Below are 27,333 nucleotides of genomic sequence, written 5' to 3'. Positions count from 1 at the left end.
AATGTTTATTTTTGTAAAAAGAATTAGTAATACTAAAGGTAGTAACAGAGGCTGTATTAGTTACATAATTTTTAAAATGTTGATTAATTTTGATTTTTATTATATTTTATCAATTTTTAATTGATGTATACTTGATTTACAATGTATTAATTTCTGCTGTACAGCAAAATGATTCATTTCTACATATAACACTTTCTTTTTTATATTCTTTTCCATTATCGTTTATTGTAGGATATTGAATATAGTTCTCTGTGCTGTACAGTAGGATCTTGTTGTTTATCCATTCATTCTAGGTATAAAAGCTTACATCTGCTAACCCTAACCTCCCACTCCATAATTTTGATTTAGATTGTCTTCCATTGCTTAAATTTTCATTCAAACCCTTCTTCCTTAGGGAAGCAAACAAAAAGTTGGATAAGTTTTTAATTAGATCACTTTATTCTGCATAAGAATATCATTATTAAATCAAACACTTACTGTACCTTTCATTTACTCCGTATTTTTAATTACCAACAAGTTCTTTTTACATATTAGTTGATCCTGTTAGATATGCCTTCTTCTCCATAGAATAAATACAATCCTTCCTATTTTGTGGGGGATGGGAAGAAAAGGTAGGAGAGAGGTAGGGAAAGAAGTATATATAATCATAATAATTAAATGCAGTGTTAAAACAAGGTAAAATTATTCCTCTTTAAATAATGTTTTTCATTTGATAGAATGAAAATAAAATTCACCAACTTAAAATTAAATATTTTTTAAAGAACAAAAATGTAATCCTGAGAGTTTTGAGGAATAAGCCAGGGTTTGAAGTCCATCCCATAACACTTTTTAGATCTATAAATTTTCCAAAACTCATCTATTAAGTGGGGATAGTGTCTAACAGGGATAGTTTCATGATTAATATACACAAACATCTGTATATACAGGTGGCTAGGATAGTTACATTTCCCCTTAAAAGGTGAAAGATGCTTGACTGCTCAGTTTCCTAGCTTAAAGGTACTTTTACACTGTACCTTGCCAATATGGACAAATGAACCATTTGAATTTTCTTTTAAGACTTTTCTCTCATCATTATTGATGAATGCCATCACACCAACAAAGAAGCAGTCTATAATAACATCATGAGGCGTTATTTGAACCAGAAGTTGAAAAACAATAGACTTGAGAAAAAAAACAAACCGGTGATTCCCTTACCTCAGATACTGGGACTAACAGCGTCACCAGGTGTTGGAGGGGCCAAAAAGCAAGCCAAAGCTGAAGAACACATTTTAAAAGTAAGTAAATCATTAACTTTATGCATAACCCAAAAAACCAAAGTTAAAGAAAATGCCAGTGCTTCTTGGGTAAGATTAAGTCCAAGTGCCATGGTGTGCATGAAAGATGGTATTCCATGATCATCAGTTAAGTGAAATCTATACGCTTTCAAGTAAATACACTCAATCTTCTACAGAACAGTAAGTGCCTTAATAAATAACTATGACACAGAACAATATCACAAAAATTATGGAAAGCAAACGTAATTAGTGAAAAATTGGGACAAATGAAATACCTTCTTTTAAATGTCTACCCCTATTGTTAAACTTAATGATCTACTTGATATAGAAATATGTATAAACTATGAAAGTTTCTAATTTTTTATACACATTCCATGAGTTTCAAAATTGTATATTTTCTTCTGTGCCTTTTTTTGTTCTGTGTGATACTCGGATTCTGGGCAATTCAAATTAAATAGGAAAATGGAGATATGAGAGAACCTTTAATTAAAGGTGTATTTCTTGTCAGCTGCCCCCAAATGGTAACAACACATAAAGTACTATTGTTGATCTCAAGCACTGAATGAATTCAGAGTAACTCACAAAATATGTTGGCACCAAGGCATTGCATTTTTATGTTAAGTCCCTTTAAGTTGAAGTCAGTAAAAATCATAGAGTAGACAAAAGCACAATTATTGGTTCCAACATATAATTTATTACTAGCATTAAGGACTAACTCCAATCCAAATCCAGGCACATGGGCTTTGGCTGCTCCTGTCTTTGCACTGCCCTCTTTTATATGTAGAAGAAAGTGGTAATATGATCCATGGATGTCAAGAGGACCCTTAAAATGCCTCATATAATATGGTTAGCTCATAACCACTCTCTTCCCATCTCTGCAATTTTCTGTGCTCTCTCCACGTCAATTTTTCCAGCTGGAAAATGGAATGTAAGGAATGAAAATAAATACTCTTTTTTTCTGGAATTTTCCACCAATTTGATTTAGAAGTTCTTATTTTACTCTGTCAGGATAAATGTTATTAGTTAGTCAGATCCACAGTAAAGCAATACTAAAATGCTATGTTTAGCAAATCATGCTACCTACTTCTTACATGAGAAAGAATTCTACATTGAATCAATTGAAAGGGAAAAGTATTTGAATATTGAAAAATGTCTCTTTTTCAGATATGTGCCAATCTTGATGCATTTACCATTAAAACCGTGAAGGAAAATACTAATCAACTTAAAGACCAAATAAAGGAGCCATGTAAAAAGTTCGTAATCGCAGATGACACCAAAGAAGTATGTGCTTAAATTTTTTTTTTTTTTTTTTATAAAATCTGGTAGTTTTTTTTTAAATGGTAGGTTTCTGCTTTTAAGATTTATTTATTTATTTTTTACTGATTGATTGATTGGTTGCTATGTTGGGTCTTCGTTTCTGTGCGAGGGCTTTCTCTAGTTGCGGCAAGCGGGGGCCACTCTTCATCGCGGTGCACGGGCCTCTCACTATCGTGGCCTCTCTTGTTGCGGAGCACAGGCTCCAGACGCGCAGGCTCAGTAGTTGTGGCTCACGGGCCTAGTTGCTCCGTGGCATGTGGGATCTTCCCAGACCAGGGCTCGAACCCATGTCCCCTGCATTGGCAGGCAGATTCTCAACCACTGCACCACCAGGGAAGCCCCTTAAATTTTTATATTCATTTGATGGATGATATGGTACACAACTGAACGATACAAAGATTATTTATACTGACCATCTGAAGAATGTTATTTTGAAGTTTTAGCAAAAAAGTTACAGTGTTATTCCTTTTTTATTGATATTGGGCAGCAAAGCACTACTGTGAAGTCTCTCTTCAATTCTTCTTTCAGTTTTCTAGTTTATATGAAGAGTAGCTCAGTAGTTGGTTGACTGCATATGAGCCGCGATGGGGTAGGGGTGGTGGAGGGGATGAGGAGGGTTGAAAGGCTAAACTAGAGGGATCACCATAGTTTCTTTTATTCTTTTTACTTTCTTGATGAATTCCAGAATTGATTTCCTGACATTGAACAGAGGCAATAGATTACAGTTGGCAATGATAATGGGAATCCTACCTACCTGACACATTTACTTTCTTATGAAAATACTTATGGTAAAGCAGTGAAATATTTAATTTAATGGTATTTTTGTGATGAACACCTTCACTGATTATAAAAACCAACTGAGAGTCAGTTTGAACATTATAACCAGTACATTATGTCAGTACTTTCTTTTGTAAAATATAAAAAGCATCATAAATTTTAGCTGTGTGTACTTGATAATAAGTGTAATCTTTGCAAATCTACCTCATAAGGATGTTGAATTATGAAATATGCATAACAGATAACATTGTGTTTGAAATGTAGGCACTGAACTAACGTTAGCAACCAGTTGCCATAGGTCATTCTTTTTTGGAAATTCTGAAAAACAGCACTATCTATTCCAGCTGGAGTAGCACATTTGAATGTACTTTATTTTTCTTCACTTTTTGTTACTTATTCAGTTTTATTTGATAAGTTTAAATGCATGTTTCTAATCGTAATCATTAAAAAAAAAATCCACAACATCTGTGGTCATCCATTTACAATGCTTGGTGTCAGTTTATTTATCTCTTGTAAAAATAAAATACAGTGTGTGTGTGTGAAAAAAAAAGTGATGTAAAAAGGAGCTAATATAGCATTATATGTCAATTATATCTCAATAAAAGAGCAAAGTAATAGTTATTAATCTGTTCTCCTATATAATTTACCTCTTGTATATAATTTTTTCATTTTGAGAATGTTATAAATGTTTGATTCTTGTATGTAGGACATACCTGCATTTTAAATCTCACAGCATTTTACCTTTTAATTGGTATGTTTACCTCGTTTATATGTGATATGTATGTGATAATGAATATATTTGACCTTCAGTCTAAAAAAAAAAATCCACATCCTCAGAGTGTATTTTATTTTATTTATTTATTTTTTAATTAATTAATTTATTTATTTATTTTGGCTGTGCCGGGTCCCAGTTGTGGCACGCAGACTTCTTGGTTGCAGCATGCGGACTTCCTAGTTGCGGCATGCATGAGGGATGCATGTGGGATCTAGTTCCCCGACCAGGGATCGGACCCGGGGCCCCTGCATTGGGAGTGCAGAGTCTTACCTACTGGACCACCAGGGAAGTCCCCTCAGAGTATATTTTAAAAGAATTTGCCATCTTACCTTTTAACTTATTAACTTTGGTTATACTTTTTATTGAAGCATAACACACATACAGAAAAGTTCAAATTCGTAAGTGTACAGATTGCTGAATTTTCATAAACTGAACACACCTGTATAACCAAAATCCAGATCAAGGGACTTCCCTGGTGGTCCAGTAGTTAAGACTCTGCCCTTCCACTGCAGGGGGGCTCCGGTTCGATTCCTGGAGAACTAAGATCCCACATGCTGCGCAGTGCGGCCAAAAAAAGAAAAAAGAAGAATCCAGATCAAGAGATAGAACATTACCACAACCCTCAAAACTTCCCATTCTCCCCTCTAGTCACCCACCCCCCGTGGGATAACTACTATCCTGACTTCTACACCAAAGATGGCTTTTGACTGCTTTTGAACTTTATATAAATGAAATCCTATAGTATGTACTCTTCTGTGTCTGGCTTTTTTCAAAACTCTACCTTTTAACTTTTTATTTTGGTAGAAATAATACTGAAACCAGTTCTTCAAAAAAGAATGTTTTCTAAATTAAATTACAAGCTTTCTAAATAATTGGGGCATTACTTTAATATATATTTTTAAAATTACTATTAGCATTCAAAGTGTATATCATTCATTAATTTTATTTTTGTAAACTTTTAAATTGGAAATTCCAGCAGGGATACCTGGTGTTGGTGTGGTGTGGCTTGAGGGTGGAAGTAAAAGAGAAGCTGATAAAAAAATCAGTGTACAAAGAGGTGATCAGAGTGACTTGTTACTTTGTCTAGACAAAGATTCTGAATCAAATTTGTTATAACATGGAAATTATTTTAACAAAGATAATGTTATTCATTCAGCAATATAAACATGTAAGAATAAGTGTATAATTTGTTTTTAGGATCCATTTAAAGATAAACTTCTAGAAATAATGACAAAGATTCAAACTTTTTGCCAAATTAGTCCAATGTCAGATTTTGGAACTCAACCCTATGAACAATGGCTCATTCAGATGGAAAAAAAAGGTAATTTGGGTTTTGACATAACACAATTTATCCCATGTTTATGCCATGTTTCCAGATCACACATTCCTAAGCAAACTGAAAGTAAGTGTAATAGCCAATGGAATTTCTGTGTTCTGAGTAGGACAAGGATAAACACATTCTAATTCCTTGTTTAAGGAAAGAGGCACCAATTCATTTTCTCTTTATCTCCAGAGTCTTTCACTTATTGTATATTTAAAATATTAAGATAAATATTAGTATTTCTGTTTCCAAATGCAAACGCAAACAATATGTTTTTCATGCCATTCCTCTGAGTCAGCATGAGTCAAGTATGTTTTCTTGCTGATGCAGAACACAAGTAGCAAGTCTAGGAGTCAAAAAACTGGCCCCCTTTTAGTGCTCATGGCACGTTTTGAGCCTTAATTTGCTCATTTCAAAAACATGGTGAAGCCTATTTTCGAGTCAGTATCATAAACATATTCAAGTCCACAGCACAGTTGGCGGGGGTGTTCTATCATGATTTCACTCTACATAACATATTTTTCATAGCTGCAAGAGAAGGAAATCGCAAAGATCGTGTTTGTGCAGAACATCTGAGGAAGTACAATGAGGCCCTACAAATTAATGATACAATCCGAATGATTGATGCATATAATCACCTTGAAACTTTCTACAATGATGAGAAAGAAAAGAAGTTTGCAGTCCTAGGAGATGACAGTGATGATGATGGTGATGATGAAGATGCAGGTGATGAAAAGAAACCTTTGAAGCTGGATGAGTCAGATGGATTTCTCATGACTTTATTTTTGGGTAAGAATCAGTGTAACATTTTTGCATGGTCTCATGCATTTACCTCTTTGGCATGAACCCACTGCTTCTCAAGAGCTCTTCAAAAGTCCCTCTTAAAATAATCTTTCATTGTGAAAGAAGAAATCCCACTCATATTGGGGCTATTTCTGATTGATGGGATTAAGTAGCCATGAGCTGTATGATCATAATTAATCATTCGGTCATCTGATTTTATTGTCAAGATGACTACAATAAATTTATCTTAAAAACTAGCCTAATTATTAGATATGGCACAAGACTAACTGTAGTTGAACATCTTAGTACTTCATTATATAAAATCTTCCAGTTAGTTATTCACATATTTTACTAATTTAAACTAATTATTTCTTGCAAATCAAAACTGTAATGAGGTATCACCTCATGCAGTCAGAATGGCCATCATTAAAAAGTCTACAAATAGTAAATGCTGGAGAGGGTGTGGAGAAAAGAGAGCCCTCCTACACTGCTGGTGAGAATGTAAATTGGTGCAGCCACTATGGAGAACAATATGGAAGCTCCTCAAAAATCTAAAAATAGAGTTACTATATGATCCAGCAATCCCACTCCTGGGCATATATCCAGAGAAAACTCTAATTCTGAAAGATGCAAACACCGCAATGTTCATAGCAGCACTATTTATAATAGCCAAGACATGGAAGAAACCTAAAAGTCCATCAATAGATGAATGGATACAAAAGATGTGGTATAGATAGATAGATGATAGATATAGATATATATAGATAATGGAATACTACTCATCCATAAAAAAGAATGAAAAAAATGCCATTTGCAGCAACATGGATGGACCTAGAGATTATCATACTAAGTGAAGTAAGTCAGACAGAAAGACAAATTATATGATACCACTTATATGTGGAATCTCAAATATGATACAAAGGAACTTATTTATAAAACAGAAACAGACTCACAGACATAGAAAACAAACTTATGGTTACCAAAGGGGAAAGGTAGTGGGAGAGGGATAAATTAGGAGTTTGGGATGAGCAGATACAAACTACTATTTATAAAATAGATAAATAACAAGGTCCTACAGTGTAGCACAGGGAACTATATTCAATATCTTGTAATATTGTATTCACTGTCTTGTAATAAACCATAATGGAAAAGAATCTGAGAAAGAATATATATATATATCATACTTACGTATATATAACTGAATCACTGTACTGTATACCGGAAACTAACACAACATTGTAAATCAAGTATACTTCAATAAAAAAGAAAATAAATAAACTAATTATTTCTTAAAGAAAATAAGAAAATGTTGAAAAAGCTGGCTGTAAACCCAGAACATGAAAATGAAAAGCTGACCAAATTGAGAAACACCATAATGGAACAATATACAAGGGCCGAGGAAGCCGCACGAGGAATAATTTTCACGAAAACGCGACAAAGTGCATATGCCCTTTCCCAGTGGATTACTGAAAATGAAAAATTTGCAGAAGTAGGAGTCAAAGCCCACCATCTGATTGGAGCTGGACACAGCAGTGAGTTCAAGCCCATGACACAGGTGAAACAATCCTTTTGGATTTTTTTCTCCTTATGCCGTTATTTCTCTTCCCAGTTTAGTTGTAGTCTTTTTTCATCAATCTTCCCACCAACCCACCAATACTTTAATGGAATGAAACACTTGTTCTTGAAAGAAAATTGTTTAATAGCAATCAATGTGCGGTATTTGATAGGCTAACCATTGTTCTAGGAATCATTTTTTTCCACATTCTTGGAGGAACTTTCTAGATTGAGTTTCCTTTGCAAAAAATGATTGACATTTAAACTTAGTAACAAAATGGGAAAACAATTACAATATAATATCAAGTGGAAAAATCAAATTCCCACAAAAATGTGTGCATTATAATTAGAATTATGTAAAATATGTTTGCATAGAATGAGATCTTGAAGGGAACTTGGAAAAATTAAGACATTTGATGTGTTAGAGATTTGGGACTATGAGAGATTTTCTTTTCCTTTTTAAGATTTGTTTTGTTTTGTTTTCAATTCATTATACTACTTTTGTGCACAGTATTAAAAAAACACTTGGGAGAGAAAAAAAGACAGTCATAGAGATTATAAGCATGGGTGAAACCAGGATAGCTTTTTAGAGTAAAATGTTCTTCTGAAGTCATATTGGTCCTCAGTCTTGCTGGACAAGGGGACACTTCAGTTCTGTTATGTTCATCATCATTTGGTCCACTGGAGCAAATTAAATCTGTTTTAATGTTTGCTGAAAAAAGTCATTCTTGAAATTGTCCACCATAACTCTCAGTATACTCTCTACACGTACTCATGTTAAAGTTGCCTCTAAAGTTTATGCCAGAGAAGGCACTGTTTTCCTTGGATAAGGAGTTTACATCCTTTTTTATGATGAGAGCTGGTTTACTTAATATGTTTCCCTTTTTGCCCTAGCTTCCAGGAAGCTCACAGGCAAAATTGAAGTTCATTTTCTCAGCCTATGTGTTAATCCTTGCAAGTAATACACCTATACTCTTTCACTTTTGGTCCTGTTTTTAGGTTTTTATTCTATTAGCTTTAGTGTTAAGACTTTGATTTTATGTGGCCTCAGCTGCTCTTTGAAAAGAGATGGGGTACAAATGGAAGGTATGCATTCAAGCTACTTTTTGCTCCTTACCCATTTCAGACTTGGTGGCTGCATGCCAAAATTTAGAACATGCCCCCTTCCTCACTCCCCACATCCCTACCTGTAAACTGAGCTGGATTTATTGGAAGAGGAGTTAGGCATCTATGTGATATGATTTGAGGGTCTGACACTGTGTCTGAAATTTTCCTTATTAAAGTTACTCCTGTGAATGAAGGCACAAACATCTGCTAAAATCCAAAGACATGTAAGTTTTTATCAGTGGATATGAGTGCAAGAAGGAGAAATTATCAGAGAAGACTGGAGAGCGATCTTTCTGCAGGATTCTCCAGCAGCTAGGAGTCAAATAAAGACACCTGACATGCTGCCTCTGAAAAGAAAGGGATGGGAATAGGAGAACATACAGTTTGTCTGACAGGTGTATTTTTGTTTAATGTTTGGGGGCAAAAGATAGGGTGAATGTGCACCAAAGGCCACTGGACCAACAGCTTTGATAAGAATGGTTATGAAAATAAAACTCCACTGGCCACGTCAAGCTAGGATTATGCTCAATCATTCCTCCTATGCAAGGGCCAGAGTGCATATTTGATTTCTTTACCCATATTAACTTTCAAAATTCAGATTTTTTCACAAATATAGCTGTTTTAATTACGTTTTTAATAACTTATTCTTTCATTTTTATTTATATCCTTTTGAACAGATAATATATTTACCTCTTTCAAAATTAATAAGGTACAGGATGTACCACTGTCCTCCAGTCTCCCAGCTCCCCTCACTGGAGGCAGCCAATGTTTTCAGTTTCTTCCAGGAATATTTCTTTCTTTTTTTTTTTTTTTTGCTTGAATGTCTCTTAAAATGACCAAATGCAGTATACCGTGTGAATTTTCTCTGTGACTCAAAATTCTACTATCTTTAAAATTGTCACTGCATCTTATCCTCTGTTAAAGAGCCTGAAATTAATGTATCAATAGTAAAAAGCAAAGCCTATTTTAGTTTCTCATTGCTGGATCCTCTTCTCAACTGAAAGCACCTCCTTTCTTCCTCCCAAGTCACCCATCAATTTGTTTCCTTGGCATAAATGATGGCCTTCCCACCTCCAGACTGGAGGATGGAAATATTTTTGTCATTGTGTAGTAATCCCAGATTGGAAATCAAATGTTGTCTCACCATCATGTCTTTGTTCAATGCCAAAAACAGATGGCAGCAAATCCGTGGATGATTTAATCCTTTAATTTACACTGACCAGTTGCAATTTAATATTTCTTTTCCTAATTAGAAGATTTTAATGTGTTTAGTGTTACAACATTTAATTTACTAAAATGTTTCTTCAGAATGAACAAAAAGAAGTCATTAGTAAATTTCGCACGGGAAAAATAAATCTGCTTATCGCTACCACAGTGGCAGAAGAAGGTCTGGATATTAAAGAATGTAATATCGTTATCCGTTACGGTCTCGTCACTAACGAAATAGCCATGGTCCAGGTACATTCAAATACCTCGATTATGTTAATTTTTGATTTTGTGTTCTTGTTTTGTTTTCTTTTAGTAAAACAGCACACATAGTTTTAAAAATATATCTGTTTTCCTACAAAAAGAGAAATCAACCAGATAACCAGACAGCCACCAAATTAAGAAATACTTGGATTTCAGGAGTCCATGTGTTATTCAGTGTCTCACTACTCAGAATGCATTTTTCATGAGGATGATATTATAGTTGATAGTGAGGTTCCTGGGCAAGGCCATAACATTTTCTGTTACTGAAAATGTACCTAAATATTATCACTTTATACAGAAGACTATAGAAATGTATCACCATGTTGAGCATGATTTCATGGAAATATGTGCTCAGCATTGAGGGTAGGATGCCAGGAGCAGAGCCGCACTCTCCACAGCTCTGGCGGCAACGTCAGAGATGCCCTTCTCCCCGTTCATCCCTCCTATGGGGTGGGGGGCAGTGGGACTCCCCCAGCCCAAATCACTGATGACAGTTCACAGGGTTTGAGAGGGGTGCCCCGGGGAACAGAAAGGCGGGACAAGACGGTCTTGTGTTATTGAGGCTTTTGAGGGCTGGTGTGGGGACTTAACCACCCTCATTCTAGGACATTTTTTCTGCATTAAGGTGCATTTTGAGTTTGAAATAGCCGACTAAGAAAGAATGAAAAAGAATTAACTTTACAGAGAATAGAGGGATCATTTGAGGTTGGGATACTGAGCAGTGAATATCATTCCAGGACAAAAACGGGAGCATTCACAGCCAGGCATATAGTCCTTCAGTGACTTGATTTCTCTCTGTTCTCAGGCCCGTGGGCGAGCCAGAGCTGACGAGAGCACCTACGTCCTGGTTGCCCAAAGAGGCTCAGGAGTTGTTGAACGTGAGGCAGTTAATGATTTCCGAGAGAAGATGATGTATAAAGCTATAGACCGTGTTCAGAATATGAAACCAGAGGAGTACACTCATAAGGTATTGTTTTGGGCCAACTCTGAATTTTGGTTTTCCCTTTAAAATGGCTGCCTGTGGTTACCATTGATATCTCTGTGGCTAAGTCTCCAGACAGAAATTGTGCTGAATTATAAATTCCAGTTTGATGAGCTATGCTGAGTCCAGATTCACATACAAAGAATCAAGATCCATGGTGGGCAGAAATTGTCAGGGAGCCGTTGATAATATAAACTTACATTGTCCCTAATCCAGAAAGACTAGTGCAACTCACTCGTCCAACCCTACCTGGTCATTTTGGTCTGGTCTAATCTGTACAGGCACAATTGTTTCATTCAGATATATCTGTGAAGTGCCTACTGTGTGTCAGGCAACAGTGTAGAAACAGAAGATAGCGGCAAGCAACGCAGATAGACCCCTGCTACATGAAACTTATATTCGAGTACGTACATGGTGAGATTTGAGGAGGGGAAACAATAAACAGAAATAAGGCAACTAATACATCGAATGGAAAGAAGAGCTGGAGAATTAGAACAGGACAATGTGAAACAAGCTTCTAGATGGGCACTTTAGGTTAGGTGTTTGGGAAAGGCTTCTTAGAGGGAGAGACATTGAGGCTAGCCCTGAATGGTAAGAAAATACATCATATATCATCTAGCTGCATCTCAGTTTACTAACATGGAGTCATTTGAGTTGTGAGAGGAATGCAGCGAAGGAAGAATGTATTTCTACAATATTTCAGGAAATCCCCCATACCACTGAATTAAAGACTGTAACTACTATAATAGCAAACAATCCATTTAGAAGAAAATTCACACCCTTGCATATGGGTGTGAATGTTAGTTTCTTAACATTGGAATTGGCTCTACCCTAAATAGAGTTTCACAAAAGGGATGCTTTCAAATTGGTGTGCATTGCTATAACCAACTCCAAGGTTTCCTGGCCAGGTTTCTACATGAATTTATATTTTAAAACCCCTTTAAATATAAGGCAAACCAAACATTTTGTGGTGTCAGATCAAACATTTGTGGCCATATAATACCCCTGGAAAGTTATTGTTTTACATTTAAAGTCCTAAATAAATCAGTCAAGTGGGATGTTTTCAAAGGTTGATGTTTCAAGACCTGCTGTTTTGTATAAGCTCTAGAACCATCTCTGGAGTTTATGAGTCACGTTTTTCCAGATAATCTCTAGAAAAAGACCCAGTCCCGTTGGGGGCCCTGGAATGGACTATATTTTTAGGTCTCCTTTGGCTAAGAGACCTACTCTCCTGAAACTACTCCAGGTAGACAAACCCAGAGACGGGATGGCAATGACGTGGGGTATATGCCCCCACTACTCTGTACAAAGCCCCCAGCACCCATTGCCACCAGGTCAAAGCACTCCTTTCTTCTGACTTAAGAACCTCCTCAACACAACTTTCAGGCAACCACTAATGAACGGTGAGAGATGACACATAAGGGGAGGTTTATTCTCCATGTCCTATACTGAGTTTATACATAACTGAAAGCTTCTTCAATCAAATCAGCCTTCTAGGAGCAAGTTGAAGATGTTAAACATGTTCCCTGGCCTTCACCCAACAACATTTGCCACATTTTTACATTTTATTTGGGCTTTGATCATAGCTGTGCCTCCCATATATTTGTTATGATCTCTTTTCTCTTTTTGCCCCTCTAATTGTTTCATATTCTTTACTAGTTTAGAGCTACTCTTTTGGTTTCCGGTGTCCTGATTACATATCCAAACACTGACCTTGGTTTTGTTGTCTTTTTTTGTGTCGAGCTCATAGGTGTTTCTTAATTGCCCACATGTATCTGTTCCTATATGCCAAATCATCTTTGCACCAGCTCGCTGACCTGTAAATAGCTTGCAAGAACAACCTAATTAAACTTTTAAAGAACAGAATACTTCAATTCATTACATTGTTATAATTTACATGGGAAATTAGTCCTTATACTTGTCTGATTAAACTATGTCATAGCCTGCAGGCTCACTTGCAAGGTTTTGTTCTCTTTTCTGTGCTAAATATGGCTGCCTCAAATCAAGGTCTAAAACACAGAGGCGAGAGCCAAAGAGATGGGCCATTCAGCTTTGCTCCTCAGCACTATAGTTTACTTTTACTGAAAACTTTCCTTCGATCTTAAGGAAAACAATGGCTTCCTCCACAACTTAATATAAATTTGTCATCTCTGAGAGGTTTAGTTTGGAGGTAAATTATTTAAGAGCTAGGTTTTCTATTGTGAAATTGTATAGGTATGAGAACTGGCCAGTCCCTACCTCAAGTTTTATATCTCTCATAAACTATATTTTCTCTGTTATGAAATATTGATAAGTTTCTCTACTTGCCACAGAATGGGGGATATAAAAATTTAAGGACTTATTCTCTCATATAAAGAATTTGGGCAGTGGGCAATCTAGACCCATACAATCGCTCCATGACGTCATGAGGAAGCCAAAACTCCTCTCTCTTCTCTGCCCTTTATTATTTGGCTTCCATTCTCAAGGTCAAAGCTTTTAGAATTTCAGCTGCTGCATGTTCACTCTAAGAAGGAAGGAAGAGGAAGATGGAAAAGGCAACAGTGCCCATGCTAACTATCTGATACTTATGGAACTTTCCTGGAAATTTCACTCAACATCTTCTTATGTCTCAAAGGCCACTGGTTTGGAAATGTCCTCATTTAGCTGGCATATTTCCACTCAGAATAAAATTATAGTTCTGTTCCTACAAAGAATGGCTGCTGAGTGGGAAACTAGTATTTTCTGTCACAAATGTATAGAGGAGATAAAGATAGCTAAGAGTCTGGAAATTACAACATATGAAGAAAAATGAAAGAAACCGGGGGCTTATCATGGATAAGAAACGACTAAGGGTGACGAAGTAACAGTGTTTAGTTCTTTAAAGAGACTCCATGTGGAAGAAAAATTAGACTTATTTTATGAGACATAATTAAAACTAACGGAGGTGGGGGTTAGAGGGATTTTTTTTTTTTTTAATATTGCCAAAGACTTTCTCACAACAGAACTTTTCTAAAATGGAATGGGCTGTGTTTTGAACACCTGAGGATTCCATATTTCTGTGATTACAGGAGAAGATTCTATACTAAATTCTTTGAGGGCCATCACCTCGTTACTTCTATTTCTAGACCAAGTGTAGAATTTCATGAGTCAAGTGTACATTTTCATAACTGTCTAAGATCTCTGAATTCCAGGAGACTTACTTCAGTGAAACTATGAAAAAGACCACATTGAATATTCTTTTCTTGATGCAGATTTTGGAATTACAGATGCAAAGTATATTGGAAAAGAAAATGAAAATCAAGAGAAGTATTGCAAAGCAGTTCAAGGACAACCCATCATTAATAAGTTTTCTCTGTAAAAACTGTAGTGTGCTAGCCTGCTCTGGAGAAGCTATCCATGTAATTGAAAAGATGCACCATGTCAATATGACACCAGAGTTCAAGTAAGTCCAGAAAGACTTAATTTTAAGTTTCTTTATAAGGGGTGAAGCAGGTTGTATTGTAAATGTTCTTCCAAAATAGTACAAGTGAGAGTCATTATTTTTCAGAACTTTCCTTTCTCAGCCCCCAAATTATAAACCCTACTTCGTGTCCATTTTTCAAATACATGCACTGGGGCAGGAAAGGAGAAGTGAAAGCCACTTTCAACCAAGGCACATCAGTTTGTGAATGCTCATATTTGTTCTCAACTTCTTGAACAACTTAAGTCTAGTTAAAGTAATCAGCAGACTTGAAAGAAGCTACAAAAGGCAACCTACCCCTTGAGAGGTGCCTGATGATCTGGAAGAAGTGATGAGGTGCTGGCTGGTGCATGCATGTGGACAAGTGGCAAGCCCAGCAATGCGTACCGTGTGCTGCATACTGGTCCTGTATGAATTCTCAGGGGTGATTCTGACTCCTTGATAATTTTAGGAAACTGTACATTGTGAGAGGAAACAAAGCACTGCAAACAAAGTTTGCTGACTATCAAACAAATGGAGAGATAATCTGCAAAGGATGTGGCCAAGTAAGTAAATTGCTGTGGGCTTAATTTTACTTTGGCCAAAAGAAATTCTTAATTGAATGTGCTCTTTTTAAAAAAAATATTTATTTTTTTATTTATCTTTGGCTGCATTGGGTCTTCGTTGCTGTGCGCAGGCTTTCTCTATCTGCAGCGAGAGGGGGCTACTCTTTGTTGCCGTGCGAGGGCTTCTCATTGCGGTGGCTTCTCTTGTTGCGGAGCATGGGCTCTAGGCGCGCAGGCTTCAGTAGTTGTGGCTCGTGGGCTCAGTAGTTGTGGCACGCAGGCTCTAGAGCGCAGGCTCAGTAGTTGTGGTGCACGGGCTTAGTTGCTCCACGGCATGTGGGATCTTCCAAGACCAGGGCTCGAACCCGCATCCCCTGCATTGGCAGGTGGATTCTTAACCACTGTGCCACCAGGGAAGCCCGTGAATGTGCATTTAATTTTTCCTCTTGCTCTCTCTTTTGTTTTCCAGGCTTGGGGAACGATGATGGTGCACAAAGGCCTAGATTTGCCTTGTCTCAAAATAAAGAATTTTGTAGTGGTTTTCAAAAATAATTTACCAAAGAAGCAATACAAAAAGTGGGTAGAATTACCAATGACATTTCCTGATCTTAACTATTCAGATTATTGTTTGTCTAGTGATGAAGATTGACATTTGATTCAAGATTCTTTTAAAATATTATCAACTTGACATTTAACATGATTTTCATTATTGTTTTCATTATACTACAGAACTGATGTGAGAATTAATAAAAATCATTGCTTTACTCTGTGTTGAGCTGTATGCAAGAAGACAATATATTATACTTTCAATTTCTACCTTGTTAGTGGGCAGAGGTAAAGAAAAGCTACCAGTAAAACTCTTTAGTGTGGAGCATTATAGTACACTGGAAAGAATGCTCGGGTATAAATGAGGATCTGAGGTACTAATCTCAGTCCTGTCAGTAATTTTCAGAATAAAATTAAGCAAATCAGTTCATCTCTCTGAATTAGTCTCCTTGTTGATGAAATGGTTATGGTATTATCTGCCTTTGTTTTTATTAGCTTTCTATTGCTTCATAACAAATTACCACAAATTTAGTGGCTTCAAACAACACCCATTTATTATTGTACATGTTCTGTAGGCCAGAGGTCAAGGCGGGGGTCCTCTGCTCAGTGTCTCAGAAGGCCGAAATCAAGGTGTCAGCCAGATGATGTTCTCATCCAGATACACTGGGGGAAGAATCACTTCCAAGCTCTTTCAGGTTGCTGGCTGTCACCTCCTTGCAGCTGAAGACTAGGATTCCTGTTTTCTTACTAGCTGTCTACTGGGGAATCAGTCTAAGCTCCAAAGGGCACCCTCACCACGTGGCCTGCTCACGGGGCCTCTCACAGCTATTTGCTTCTTCATGGCCAGCAGGAGACTCTCTCAAGTCTGCTAAGGCAGTCTTAACTGTAATCCCATCATACTCACAGGTCCTGCCCACACTCAAGGTCAGGGGGATTTTCAGGGAGTACACTTCCCACACCACTTGCCCAGTTTTTGTGATTAAGTCATATATGTGTATATATGAAAGCACTTTGAAAAATATGAAGCAGCATGAAAGGCAAGGTATTATTGAGAAGCAGCCGTCAGGCAGGTTAAGCCTTACTTCCACAGCTTTCCCTCCATGAACATAACACTATGCTCAAAAATTACCTAACAAGAATGGAGGCTAAATCCAGGCTAGTTATGAATACACAGAAGATTACCTGTGTCAGTGGAGATGTCCAGGGTTCACACAGGGTTGAGCAGGCAGCAGATGCTGGATGTCATTAGAGAATAAATAGAAAATGCCTACCTCTACCACTCCCTAGTCCTAAGCAGAAGAGTAACCTCTCTGTGTCTGGGACATTGTCAGTGTTCCTGAACTAAGTGCGATCATTTGGAGATAGACACAGGGCCCAGCACAACAGAATTCTCCCAGCAAACAAACAGCCTCTTTTGTCATGGAAGAACCACATGATCAAGACAGAACCACAGCTGACCATTTTAACCCACACTTAACCCCGTCTCACAGATGGTCTGCTCCACAAAAAGTTACCTCCTATGACTAAGGAGAAACAAAAAGTTGGAGGGAGTGAAAAGTAAATTCTTCTGTGGTTTTTGGATTAATTAAATTCAATCTAACAGTAGCTTTGAATCTTTTGATTAAGACCTAAGCAAAGATGAATATTAACGAATCAGAGCTCTTCAGAATGCAAGAGGACAGAAGATGATTGTGGTTTTCTTAAAATACTTTTTAAAAATCCAGCTGACTCCATTTAAAGTATTGCTGTCTTCTAGAACATTCTGTCAAGAGGACAGATGATTGTGGTTTTCTTAAAATACTTTTTAAAACTCCAGCTGACTCCATTTAAAGTATTGCTGTCTTCTAGAACATTTTGGAAATTATGCAAAAAAACCAAATGCATAAAATAGCTAAATATACTACTGTAACATATGTAGACTGTTTTTAAGGTGTCAGCAAATATCAGGTTTTTTTCATCTATGTTTTCTCATAATTTTTTTCAATAAAGTATTATTTCTACTGCAAAGGTTTGAAATACATGTTTCAAGTAGCATAAAACTTAATATGCAATTGTACTTGAGAACTCAAACTACGATGCATTCAAAAACAATTGTAATCATTCTAACGTTTTGATTGTTAATGAACAGTTTAATACTCAGGACATTTTAAGGTCATTTAACAGAATATGCTCATGACAGGTAGACACCCTGTTAGATGCCTGAGTTTCAGTACCTACAAAACCTTCTATTAGTTGGGTGACTGAGCAACCTCACTTCACAGGGCTTGTGTTTGCTTTCCTGGAAAATCAGAGATTGTATTAAATGGTATCAAAGTTTCCTTACAACGCTAGCATTCTCATAGTTCATGCTTCTGGCTCCCTGGCTCCTTTCATTTGGAGACCCTGTTTAGTGATTTGCGGTAATATCAGCTGTGGGCTAAATATCTACTGAATACGTTACACATTTGAAGGTAGCTCCTATTTTCTGAAGGGCATTGCAGGGGTCTCACAGAACAGGTACACTGGCTGGAGTCATGCACCTTAAGGCAGGTTTGAAAGGCCCAAAGGGGTCAGGAAATTTTACAACAACAAGCATTTCCAAGCCAATAGATCATTGGCCAACCTTGGGCATAAGAAATGTAAAGGCTTACTACCAAAACTCTGAAATCACTTCAGACCATGTGAAATTAAGATACAGTAACTTATAGTTTATACAGATATTTTGAATGTAAGGCATTGAGGCAACACAAACATGGGTAAGAAATGGTTTTCCACAGGATGATCAGTGCAAGTCACGAGCAATTGTTGAAAGTGAAAAACGCCATAAGAGAGGTGAATATTTTCCTCTCTGCAATTTAATAGTCCCTATATCAGAGCGGAAAAGGAAGGCTTAGGGAAAGGAAGGCTTCTGGCATTGTTTTCAGTTGGTTGAACCTAAAGCCAAAGAGGATTGATTTGGTGTTTCTTGTTATCATTGTTGCTTTTAAGCTGTAAGAGACTAGAACATCTTTAGGTGCTAATGGGAAAGAACAATAGGAAGTGAGAAAATTAGCAATATTCAGCCCCAAAGTAAATTGCTTATTGGGTGTTACTGTTATTTCCTACCAAATATTCTTGCTACAGAATTTTCTGGTCACCCTGATCCTTTCTCACCCTGATGCCTTTCCACACAGGTATAAGTCCTTCTTTGCCACCTCTTCAGCAGACATCCTTTGTTTTTCAAAGACAAAATCCGTGTGTCACTTCCCAGCGTCTAGCATAGTTCATGTTTTCAGAACTAGAACGGAGAGCACATCCCTGGAAAGTAATGTTCATGCACCCTGAGCATAACAAAGTGCTCATTTCCAAAATCTGGTAAACAATTACGTGAATCATAGCAATAAAGAAAAAACAAGAAAATTATTTTATTTTCTTCTAAGAGTTATGAAGTTAATTTGAAGTGAATGTTTGTCTTTTTTCAGTTTGTGAATTTCTCCTTAATTAGTCGTACTAGATATACAATTTTATATCTTTGTTTTTATGGGGAGAGCATGAAGTGAGACAAACTTGGGTTTGGATCCCCACCAGCTTTGTGACTTGAACAAGTTACTTAATCTCTCTGAGACTAGAGGAAGTTAATAACAACCTTGAGGAACTGTCATGAGACTTTGGATACTGCATGAAACACACCCAGTAGTTGTCAAATGCATTTGGTTTCTTGTATAATTTCCAAATATAATATAGGTATAGAATATATTAGTAAGAATTTCCAGAAAAGCAGAAGCAGTATTAGAAGCACAGCTGTGGGTATAGCATAATAATAGTAAATTTTAGACCTATGTTTGATTATGAGTATTATAAACACTCAATGTTTAGCCCAGAGGGCTTATCTCAAGAAGTAAGTAGTAGCTGTGGTGAAACATGATTGCTCTGAATATGCTATGCAGTGTAGCTAGAGGAAGGATTTAATGTCCAGATCTTCTATAGGTGCAATACAAAGATAGGTATCAATATAAATAGAAAGATCAACACTTTTTTATTAAGTGGCTGTAGGACTTAAGTAGGTCTGTCATGTAGATATAATTTTCATTAGAGTCTGTCTTCATCTTCAAGAAGAATATAATAATGGAAACAACCTAAGTGTCCATCAACAGAGGAATGGATAAAGAAGATGTGGTGTATATATATACAATGGAATACTACTCAGCTATAAAAAAGAATGAAATTTTGCCATGTGCAGCAACGTGGATGGACTTGGAGGGCATTATGCTAAATGAAATAAGTCAGAGAATGACAAATACACTATGATATCACTTATATGTGGAATACAAAAAATACAACAAACTAGTGCATATAACAAAAAAGAAGCAGACTCACAGCTATAGAGAACAAACTACTGGTTACCAGCAGTGGACGGGGGTGGAATATAGGGGTGGGGGAGTGGGAGGTACAAACTATTGGGTGTAAGAGAGGCTCAAGGATGTACTGTACAACATGGGGAATACAGCCAATATTTTGTAATAACTGTAAATAGAAAGTAACCTTTAAAATTGTATACAAATTAAAAAAATAATAACATAATAATGTTGTACTGAGCAGGCCAGCAATTGCATGAAAAGAGAGAGAGACAGATTCCACTGTAGCATATGAACAGTAATTTATGTCCAGCACAAATGGTGGTTGTTTTTTATTTGTTTCTAAATCTCTAAACTTTTTTTTTTCAGGTCATAGGTTATAAAATATGAAATATATATGGAAAGCATTGCAGATATTCTTTAAAATTTTTAGATATTTTCTACACAGAGTATTACCAAGTTCCTCTTTACAGGAAATTAATCATCCCATAAGCATCTCATTTGAGGATGACATTAGATAGTGCTGAGCCCTATTAGTTTATAAGTTAAAATCCAAATTAAAGGCCACATTCTAGGTGAGAAGAGGAACAGACTGTTTATAGGAAGTAATATTTAACCATGCAGTTGTTAGAATACATTTGAACCACTATTTAAGTTGAATATATTTGATGAAATGTATTAATTTTTACATACTAATTTAAAAACTGGACATTATTTTGACATTTATGAAAGAAATTTAACTGTTTAATTCGGTTATATACATATAAAATAATAATGAACCAAAGATGAGCATTATTTCAGCTTAAATATTTCCTTCAAACTCTGCCTTCTGCTTGTTTTAATGAGCGCTTGTATTTTATTGTACACACATAGGATGAATGGATTGTTGGATTGTTAGTTCTTTCATTCTGAATCTCTTAACAGGCATGGAAATGATCTTAATTCACTAAGATGTAAGGATTTTTATAACGCTAAAATGACCAGAACAAATGATTTAGTGTTATCTTGGACAGGGTTGCCCACCTGAGATTAATATCAATTCAGTACCACACCAAGGTTTCTACTACTAAATTTAGCATTTGACCCAGATTTATAATTTCATGACTTGACTTTGCACAATTCATGCTAAATAACCTGTTGAGTTCAAAATTGCAGCTTAATATAACTTTCAAAGCATTTATTACATTTGACAAGTAAATCCCAAATCTTTCTCTGAAACATTGATGTTTCTTGTGTTTTAATTAGACTAAATATTTTTTTCTATTGAAAGCCACTAACTTCATGGGAAAAGATCAGTTAAGGTTCTCCAAATTTTGTAATAAACAACTTAGTTTAGCGTTTTATTTTTATCACTCATTTGTTTTGAGATAAAATGCAGAACTCGAATAACTGCAAGAAACAAATAAAAATAATGTTTCATTCCATTTAAAATGGTGTCTTCCAAGCACGAGAGGAAAAAGAAGAGAAAATGAAGGTAAAAAGGGAATAGAAACTAAATGAAGAAAAAAATAGAAACAGAAGCAAAGAGGCTAAATAGACACCCACGTTAAAACATGTAGACAAAGAAATGAGAAAGTAAGAAGGAAACATGAATTTACTGAGGGATATGTATAGTTTTAATAAATGGCCAATTATTTCTTTATGTACTCATCAAATATTTTTTTAACATCTTTATTTCATCAAATTTTTTAAGTCCTGCTATTTGTAAGGTACTGTATTTTAGGCACAGAGAACAGTTAGTAAAATAAGGATCTTGCACACAAGATCTTTTACCCAATAGTAAGGATCTTTTACTCCATAATGAGTAGAATAAGGATTTTGCTTTTAAGATTCACTTGTAGAGATTAGCCATGTTCATAAATATCAATAATATATGAAAGACAGTGATTCAGTGCCATAAAAGAAGGGAAAGAGAGGTTATTTCCAACAAGGATGGAAGATAGAAGATTGCATTGGATTGTGGAGTGTCCAGGAGATTTCTCAAAGTCCTTTTGGGGGTTATCCTATCTTGGGGAGTGTGTGTCGAGGATGGATAGTATAGCGACAAGAAAAAAGAACATGTAACAATTTAGAAAAGAGAATTTTACCAGCAAATATGGTTAGATAACCTCCCATTAGAAAAGGAAAAGTTGTTCTAACTATGTTTAGAATAAAATATTTTTGGTTTAAAACGTATAATAACTTTCAGATAGTTTTGTAGATCACATAACATTTAATTTAAAAACATCGTTTTATCTACCTAAGTAATTATAAAATAGTATTAAAAAGATTCAACTCCTCTGTAACGGTTTGAAAAAGGACTAAACTGATGAAAGAAGATGCCAACTTTTGATGTAACAGTCATGGGGAGAGGTCAGGACTTCTCTGAATGAAGCTAGACACAGCAGGAAAATTGTAAGATGCCTGTGCTCTGATCATATCCATCCTGTTCAAAAGATGCCTTGAGACACAATCCTACTTTTCCAACATTCTCCAAGACAAAGGCCTTAGCAACTGGCCCAGCAGAGTCATCTTCTGGCCCAGGTAAGGTCATTACCTCATAAGCAGTGTGAGGAAAAGAATGCCTAGACAATCATAGTTTTCTCTGGAACCAAGGTGGTGGATGGAGGGATGGATAGTTGATGCCATGTACATCTTTAATCACCATATCCAATGATTAGGATACTTAAAAAATGTTCTTTAAAAAGCTTTGTAATGAGTGCTCAATTTGACTGCACTATGTGTTTGGGCTAAGGAAAACTGACCTATACCAAGTGAGCTTGGTAGATATTCTTCAACAAAGAGTGAATTTGGGGAGGTGAAGAAATGGATGTAAATAGATGATCTTTAAATGGGAATTGTAAAAAAATAAATCAAAAGAAGAGATGAGGGAAAAATTTTGAAAGGGAATCCAAAGTTTCAAGTCTGTGTACAGGCCAAGGAGTTAGAGTCAAGAAACAAGGAGAGGGCTTCCCTGGTGGCGCAGTGGTTGAGAGTCTGCCTGCCAATGCAGGGGACACGGGTTCGAGCCCTGGTCTGGGAAGATCCCACATGCCGTGGAGCAACTGGACCCGTGAGCCACAACTACTGAGCCTGCGCGTCTGGAGCCTGTGCTCCGCAACAAGAGAGGCCGCGATAGTGAGAGGCCCGCGCACCGCGATGAAGAGTGGCCCCCACTTGCCACAACTAGAGAAAGCCCTCGCACAGAAACGAAGACCCAACACAGCCATAAATAAATAAATAAATAAATTTAAAAGTAGTATTATAAAAAAAAAAGAAAGAAGGAGAGAGTCAAGATTCAAGAGGGAGAGATGAGGGCATAATTGTTGAAACAAAATGTGTGGGAAGAAGGAATAGGATGAAACCACGAGCACAGAAAAGACTAAGTTTGGTGGAAGGATAGTTGCTGCTGCTTCTGAAGCAGGAGAAACATAAATATGAATAAAAGATACAGCTTAGAGTAAAGGTACAGAAGTAGGAGGCTGATGGAATTATTCTCCTGGCATCAATCACTAGGCTATCTGCTGAGTTGGGTTTGGGATTTGAGGATGGACATTGGGGACATAAAGAAAGTAGTGAAGATTTTTAAACATGCTTTGATGAAGGCAAACTGACTAATTAGAAACAGAAGAAGATTGCCACACAGTATCAGGACTAACCTAATTGGAAATAATAAATGTAGAAATAATAATTTAATAAATATTTATGTGCAGTATATTAGACTAAGTTTTGTTATGTTTATTCTTGGTGTGTAAAAGGAAAAACATCTGAATGTTTAAAAATCTGATGGACTCACAAAGCTTTAAAATGTTATGCTCAGTGTGACCCAAATATAGCTGGTTCTGTTTATAGCTTTTCTCAGCATGAAATTGTATTACAAGAAACCTAACATCAACAGCCAGACTAATGAAAAATTAATTTAAATATTTTTTCTGGCATGCAAAAAAGAAATCCAAATGGAAATTGCATATTATAAAAATATCTTCAAATCTTTTAAACTCTGTTTCCCAAAGAAACACATTATACATGAGAACATTCTACATTATATGTGAGAACAAAAACATTATACATGAGAACTACTTCACCAACTCTTTTTCTCTTTTCAAAACTCCTCAAAATTATCTGCCTATATCATCCTGTACTACTTTTTATCTTCCCTACTCCTTCTCCCAGTCTCTTCCTTTTAATGTAAATCAGTATTGTTTTACTGTGTTCATTTCTTTTTCTCCCTTCATTATCCTAGGCTTGATGGATGCCTGAACCACAAATGGTTTTTCCACCTTGGAAGTGTGCATTGGGAGGTGGGGTATTTTTGTGAATATCCATACTAACATTTTTAGTCCCTGGAATATCAGAAAATAACAGTGACAATTATCAATTTATTGCCTTTTAGCTCCAAATTCAACCTTTTTATCTGCTCCCTAAAGATGCATCTGGGCCCTTTCAACATTTTTGCTTTGCCTGTTGGCATGACATTAAAGTTTGCCTGTAGAGGGTGCTGGAGAAGCAGTGCAGAAAGAAACGGTTTTGTTTCCTGGTCCAGGCTTTGGCAGCCTGAGTGGCTTCTCCAGCATCCAGTTCCTGCAGTACACATGGCTTTCTCCAGCACCAGGGTCTTGCATGGCAGCCCACAGCACTCAGTGACCAGCAACCGCATATTCCCAGGCAATTTTGTGTAGAGCACCTCCAGTAAGATACCTCCCCTTGAACAGCTTTCCCTGGTCCCCAGAGAGCACATTTCCAGCATGCTCCAAAAGGTAGACAGACTTCTGGCAAGTTCTGGTGGCACCATGGCAACTTCCTTGCTTTCAGTAACCTGCAATTGCCCTATCCGATAAGGTCTGAATCAGCCTTGGGTGCCCTGTCTCAGCCCCAAGGGAAGTGGCTGCTTCATATGTCTGCTATTTCGATATTCTTTAGGGTTCGTTTTACTTCTTCTTAGCTAATGCTCTGTTACTCCAATCCCATCGTAGTTAATAATTATTTATATTAAAATTTGCCTGTTCAAATTACTCTGTGGTTTCTCCAACTAGATTGAACTCAGACTCATACAGTAATATCTAAAGGAATATGAGAATTAGTCATAAGAAGTTATAATTTTCAAATATCCAACTATGTTCTCTTATGTATAAACATTGAGTTTCACATAGGAAATGATTCAAATGCATCTGACCAATTCTCTAACCAAAAAATTTAGAAACAGGACAGAATGTATTTTATCACTAAATAATTTCATTTTCGGAATCCAAACAATCAGTTTTATAATACCGATAACTGAACCCCAAATTCCTATCTTACATGAAAGACCATGAAATGAGTTGTTGAGAGGATGAAACGAGAAAATGTGTGTATGATATATTTTTTTGAATAACTAAAACTCGCAGAATAACACTGAGAGAGAGAACTACCTTGGTTTTAGAACGCCCCCGCTAATGTGTGTGCTTATTTTTGAAGATGAGACCTTCTTACGGCATTGGTAATGAGTCAAAGAAATAGCTTAAATGTTTTGCATAAAACAGAATCGTTTTGAAGGAGCTAAAGAGGAAGGGAGAAAATGTTGAAGAGAGAGGGAATCCCAGAAGCAAGGCAGGAGGCTGCAGCCCAAGTAGAAATTACCGGTGGAAATTCTACCGTCATTGTCCCAGAACACCAGTAAATCTGCTTCTTACTTGAGTCGGTGTTATTTGGCGTCAGGCACTGGGGCAGTCTGGCAGGGAAATACAGAAACAATGACGGGAAGGCACACATACAAGGAAAAGTGGATACAGAAAAATTGCAGATAACAAATGTTGAACACATTTTACAGTGACTGACACAAAGAAGGCGTTCAATAAATATTAATTTCCTTTCCTGAATTTAAGTATAAGGAGTAATCTCTGACCTTGGGGAGTTAACAAATAGGTTGAGAGTTCAAAGATTATAGGCACAAAATTATCAGGAAAAATATGAGTATACAACAGTTGTGTGGTATACAAATTATAGGTATTGTAGAGTTCTGAAAAGCCAGGGATTGAGAAAAGCTTCTGAATTAGAGCAAATAAGGAATTTGAATAATGCCTTGTGTATAATAGATGTTCATAGTTCTTTAAAATAATTTTAAAAGGGAAGGAGTAGGAAATACATTACAAACGGAGGTAATGAGGAAGAAGGAAGAAGAGAAATGAATGTCTTTTGCACATCTATTGGAATGCCAGACTGAGCTTGGGTTTGACTGGGTGACCAATACAAATGAAGTCATTCTAGTTTTTTGCTCAGTGGAGTGACGTGTTTTAGGAAAGATGGTCTACAAGGAGTTAACAGGCTAAATCATACTGAAGAGAGAAAACTTGGAAGGAGAAAGATTAAGGAAGGAGCTGGTTGCAGTCATTCGGGCTGAGGTGATGAAAATCTGGACTCGGTCTTTGGCAGTGAGAGGGAGAGAAATGAGTGGTTCTGGATGATGTTGAAATAAAATCATGAGCTGGGGAAAACACGGCTGGCACAGAATTGATGGCAATCAACAAGATCAGTACAAAAGGGCTGCACAGTTGGTGACAGAAACAAATACAAGTCACTTCTTTACATTACCTTATTTTTGCTCCCGGTGTGACTCAGTTCTGTTTGGTCGTCATCTAGTGCCACATGTGGTCGTGTTCCTGGCATATGGAGTAATTGCTTCACTACATCCAGGAGCTTGCTCACTGGGCTCCAGCTGTTCCCTGGTCCACCCAAACTGGTCACTGAGCTGTGGTAGATACACTTCCTTTGTCCTGAGGAAAAGGTTTGAAATGAGTCAGAATCTGTCGGTTTGTGAATAAAGCAAAACCTTTTACTTGCCAGAGGCTCTGGTTCCGGCACAATGAATCTTGCTTACTTCCTCCATCCATTCCCACTCTACAAATGAGGCCCAATGGGTTGTATGACCCAGGTGCTATCTTGGTCTCTCAAGAGCTAAATAAGGCGCTTTGGGGTTCCCGTTTTAGTAAGGCCAGGGAAATGAATTTCTTGTATTTGTTTATTTATTTAATCTATTTATTTATTTACTTTTTAACATCTTTATCGGAGCATAATTGCTTTACAACGGTGTGTTAGTTTCTGCTGTATAACACAGTGAATCAGCTATACATATACATATATCCCCATATCCCCTCCCTCTTGCGTCTCCCTCCCAC

The 27,333-nt window shown here is 36.7% G+C and overlaps 1 protein-coding gene and 1 long non-coding RNA gene across 5 annotated transcripts in view; one reads left to right on the top strand and one right to left on the bottom strand.

The window, feature by feature from the left end:
- The window catches only part of IFIH1 (interferon induced with helicase C domain 1), a 63,075-nt gene extending 39,637 nt beyond the window's left edge, over positions 1-23,438 (top strand). The window contains exons 7-16 of one of the 2 annotated variants that reach the window (XM_082466531.1): positions 1,057-1,274; positions 2,439-2,555; positions 5,341-5,464; positions 5,993-6,253; positions 7,543-7,802; positions 10,217-10,366; positions 11,184-11,345; positions 14,591-14,781; positions 15,251-15,344; positions 15,814-23,438. In XM_082466531.1, the coding sequence (XP_082322657.1) occupies positions 1,057-1,274; positions 2,439-2,555; positions 5,341-5,464; positions 5,993-6,253; positions 7,543-7,802; positions 10,217-10,366; positions 11,184-11,345; positions 14,591-14,781; positions 15,251-15,344; positions 15,814-15,993 (1,757 nt within the window). In that variant the 3' untranslated portion in view covers positions 15,994-23,438. Of the gene's footprint in view, positions 1-1,056; positions 1,275-2,438; positions 2,556-5,340; positions 5,465-5,992; positions 6,254-7,542; positions 7,803-10,216; positions 10,367-11,183; positions 11,346-14,590; positions 14,782-14,886; positions 15,345-15,813 lie in introns of those variants that run through there. The other variant, XM_082466532.1, reaches the window with a different exon arrangement.
- LOC309663110 lies at positions 26-27,333 on the bottom strand. Of its 3 annotated transcripts, XR_014265110.1 has the most exons (4): positions 4,583-5,347; positions 1,195-1,254; positions 478-584; positions 26-389 (listed from the first exon to the last, which is right to left on the bottom strand). It is a non-coding gene; the product is annotated as an uncharacterized lncRNA (long non-coding RNA). The 3 variants fall into 3 exon arrangements; XR_014265108.1 differs by lacking the exon at positions 4,583-5,347 and adding an exon at positions 26,750-27,333 and having other exon boundaries at positions 26-584; XR_014265109.1 differs by having other exon boundaries at positions 26-584.

The sequence above is a fragment of the Balaenoptera physalus genome, assembly GCF_965194825.1.
Source record: "Balaenoptera physalus genome assembly, chromosome: 6".
Taxonomy (NCBI): domain Eukaryota; kingdom Metazoa; phylum Chordata; class Mammalia; order Artiodactyla; family Balaenopteridae; genus Balaenoptera; species Balaenoptera physalus.
Note: the sequence above shows the minus strand (reverse complement) of the source record. Positions and strands in the feature narration are given on the sequence as shown.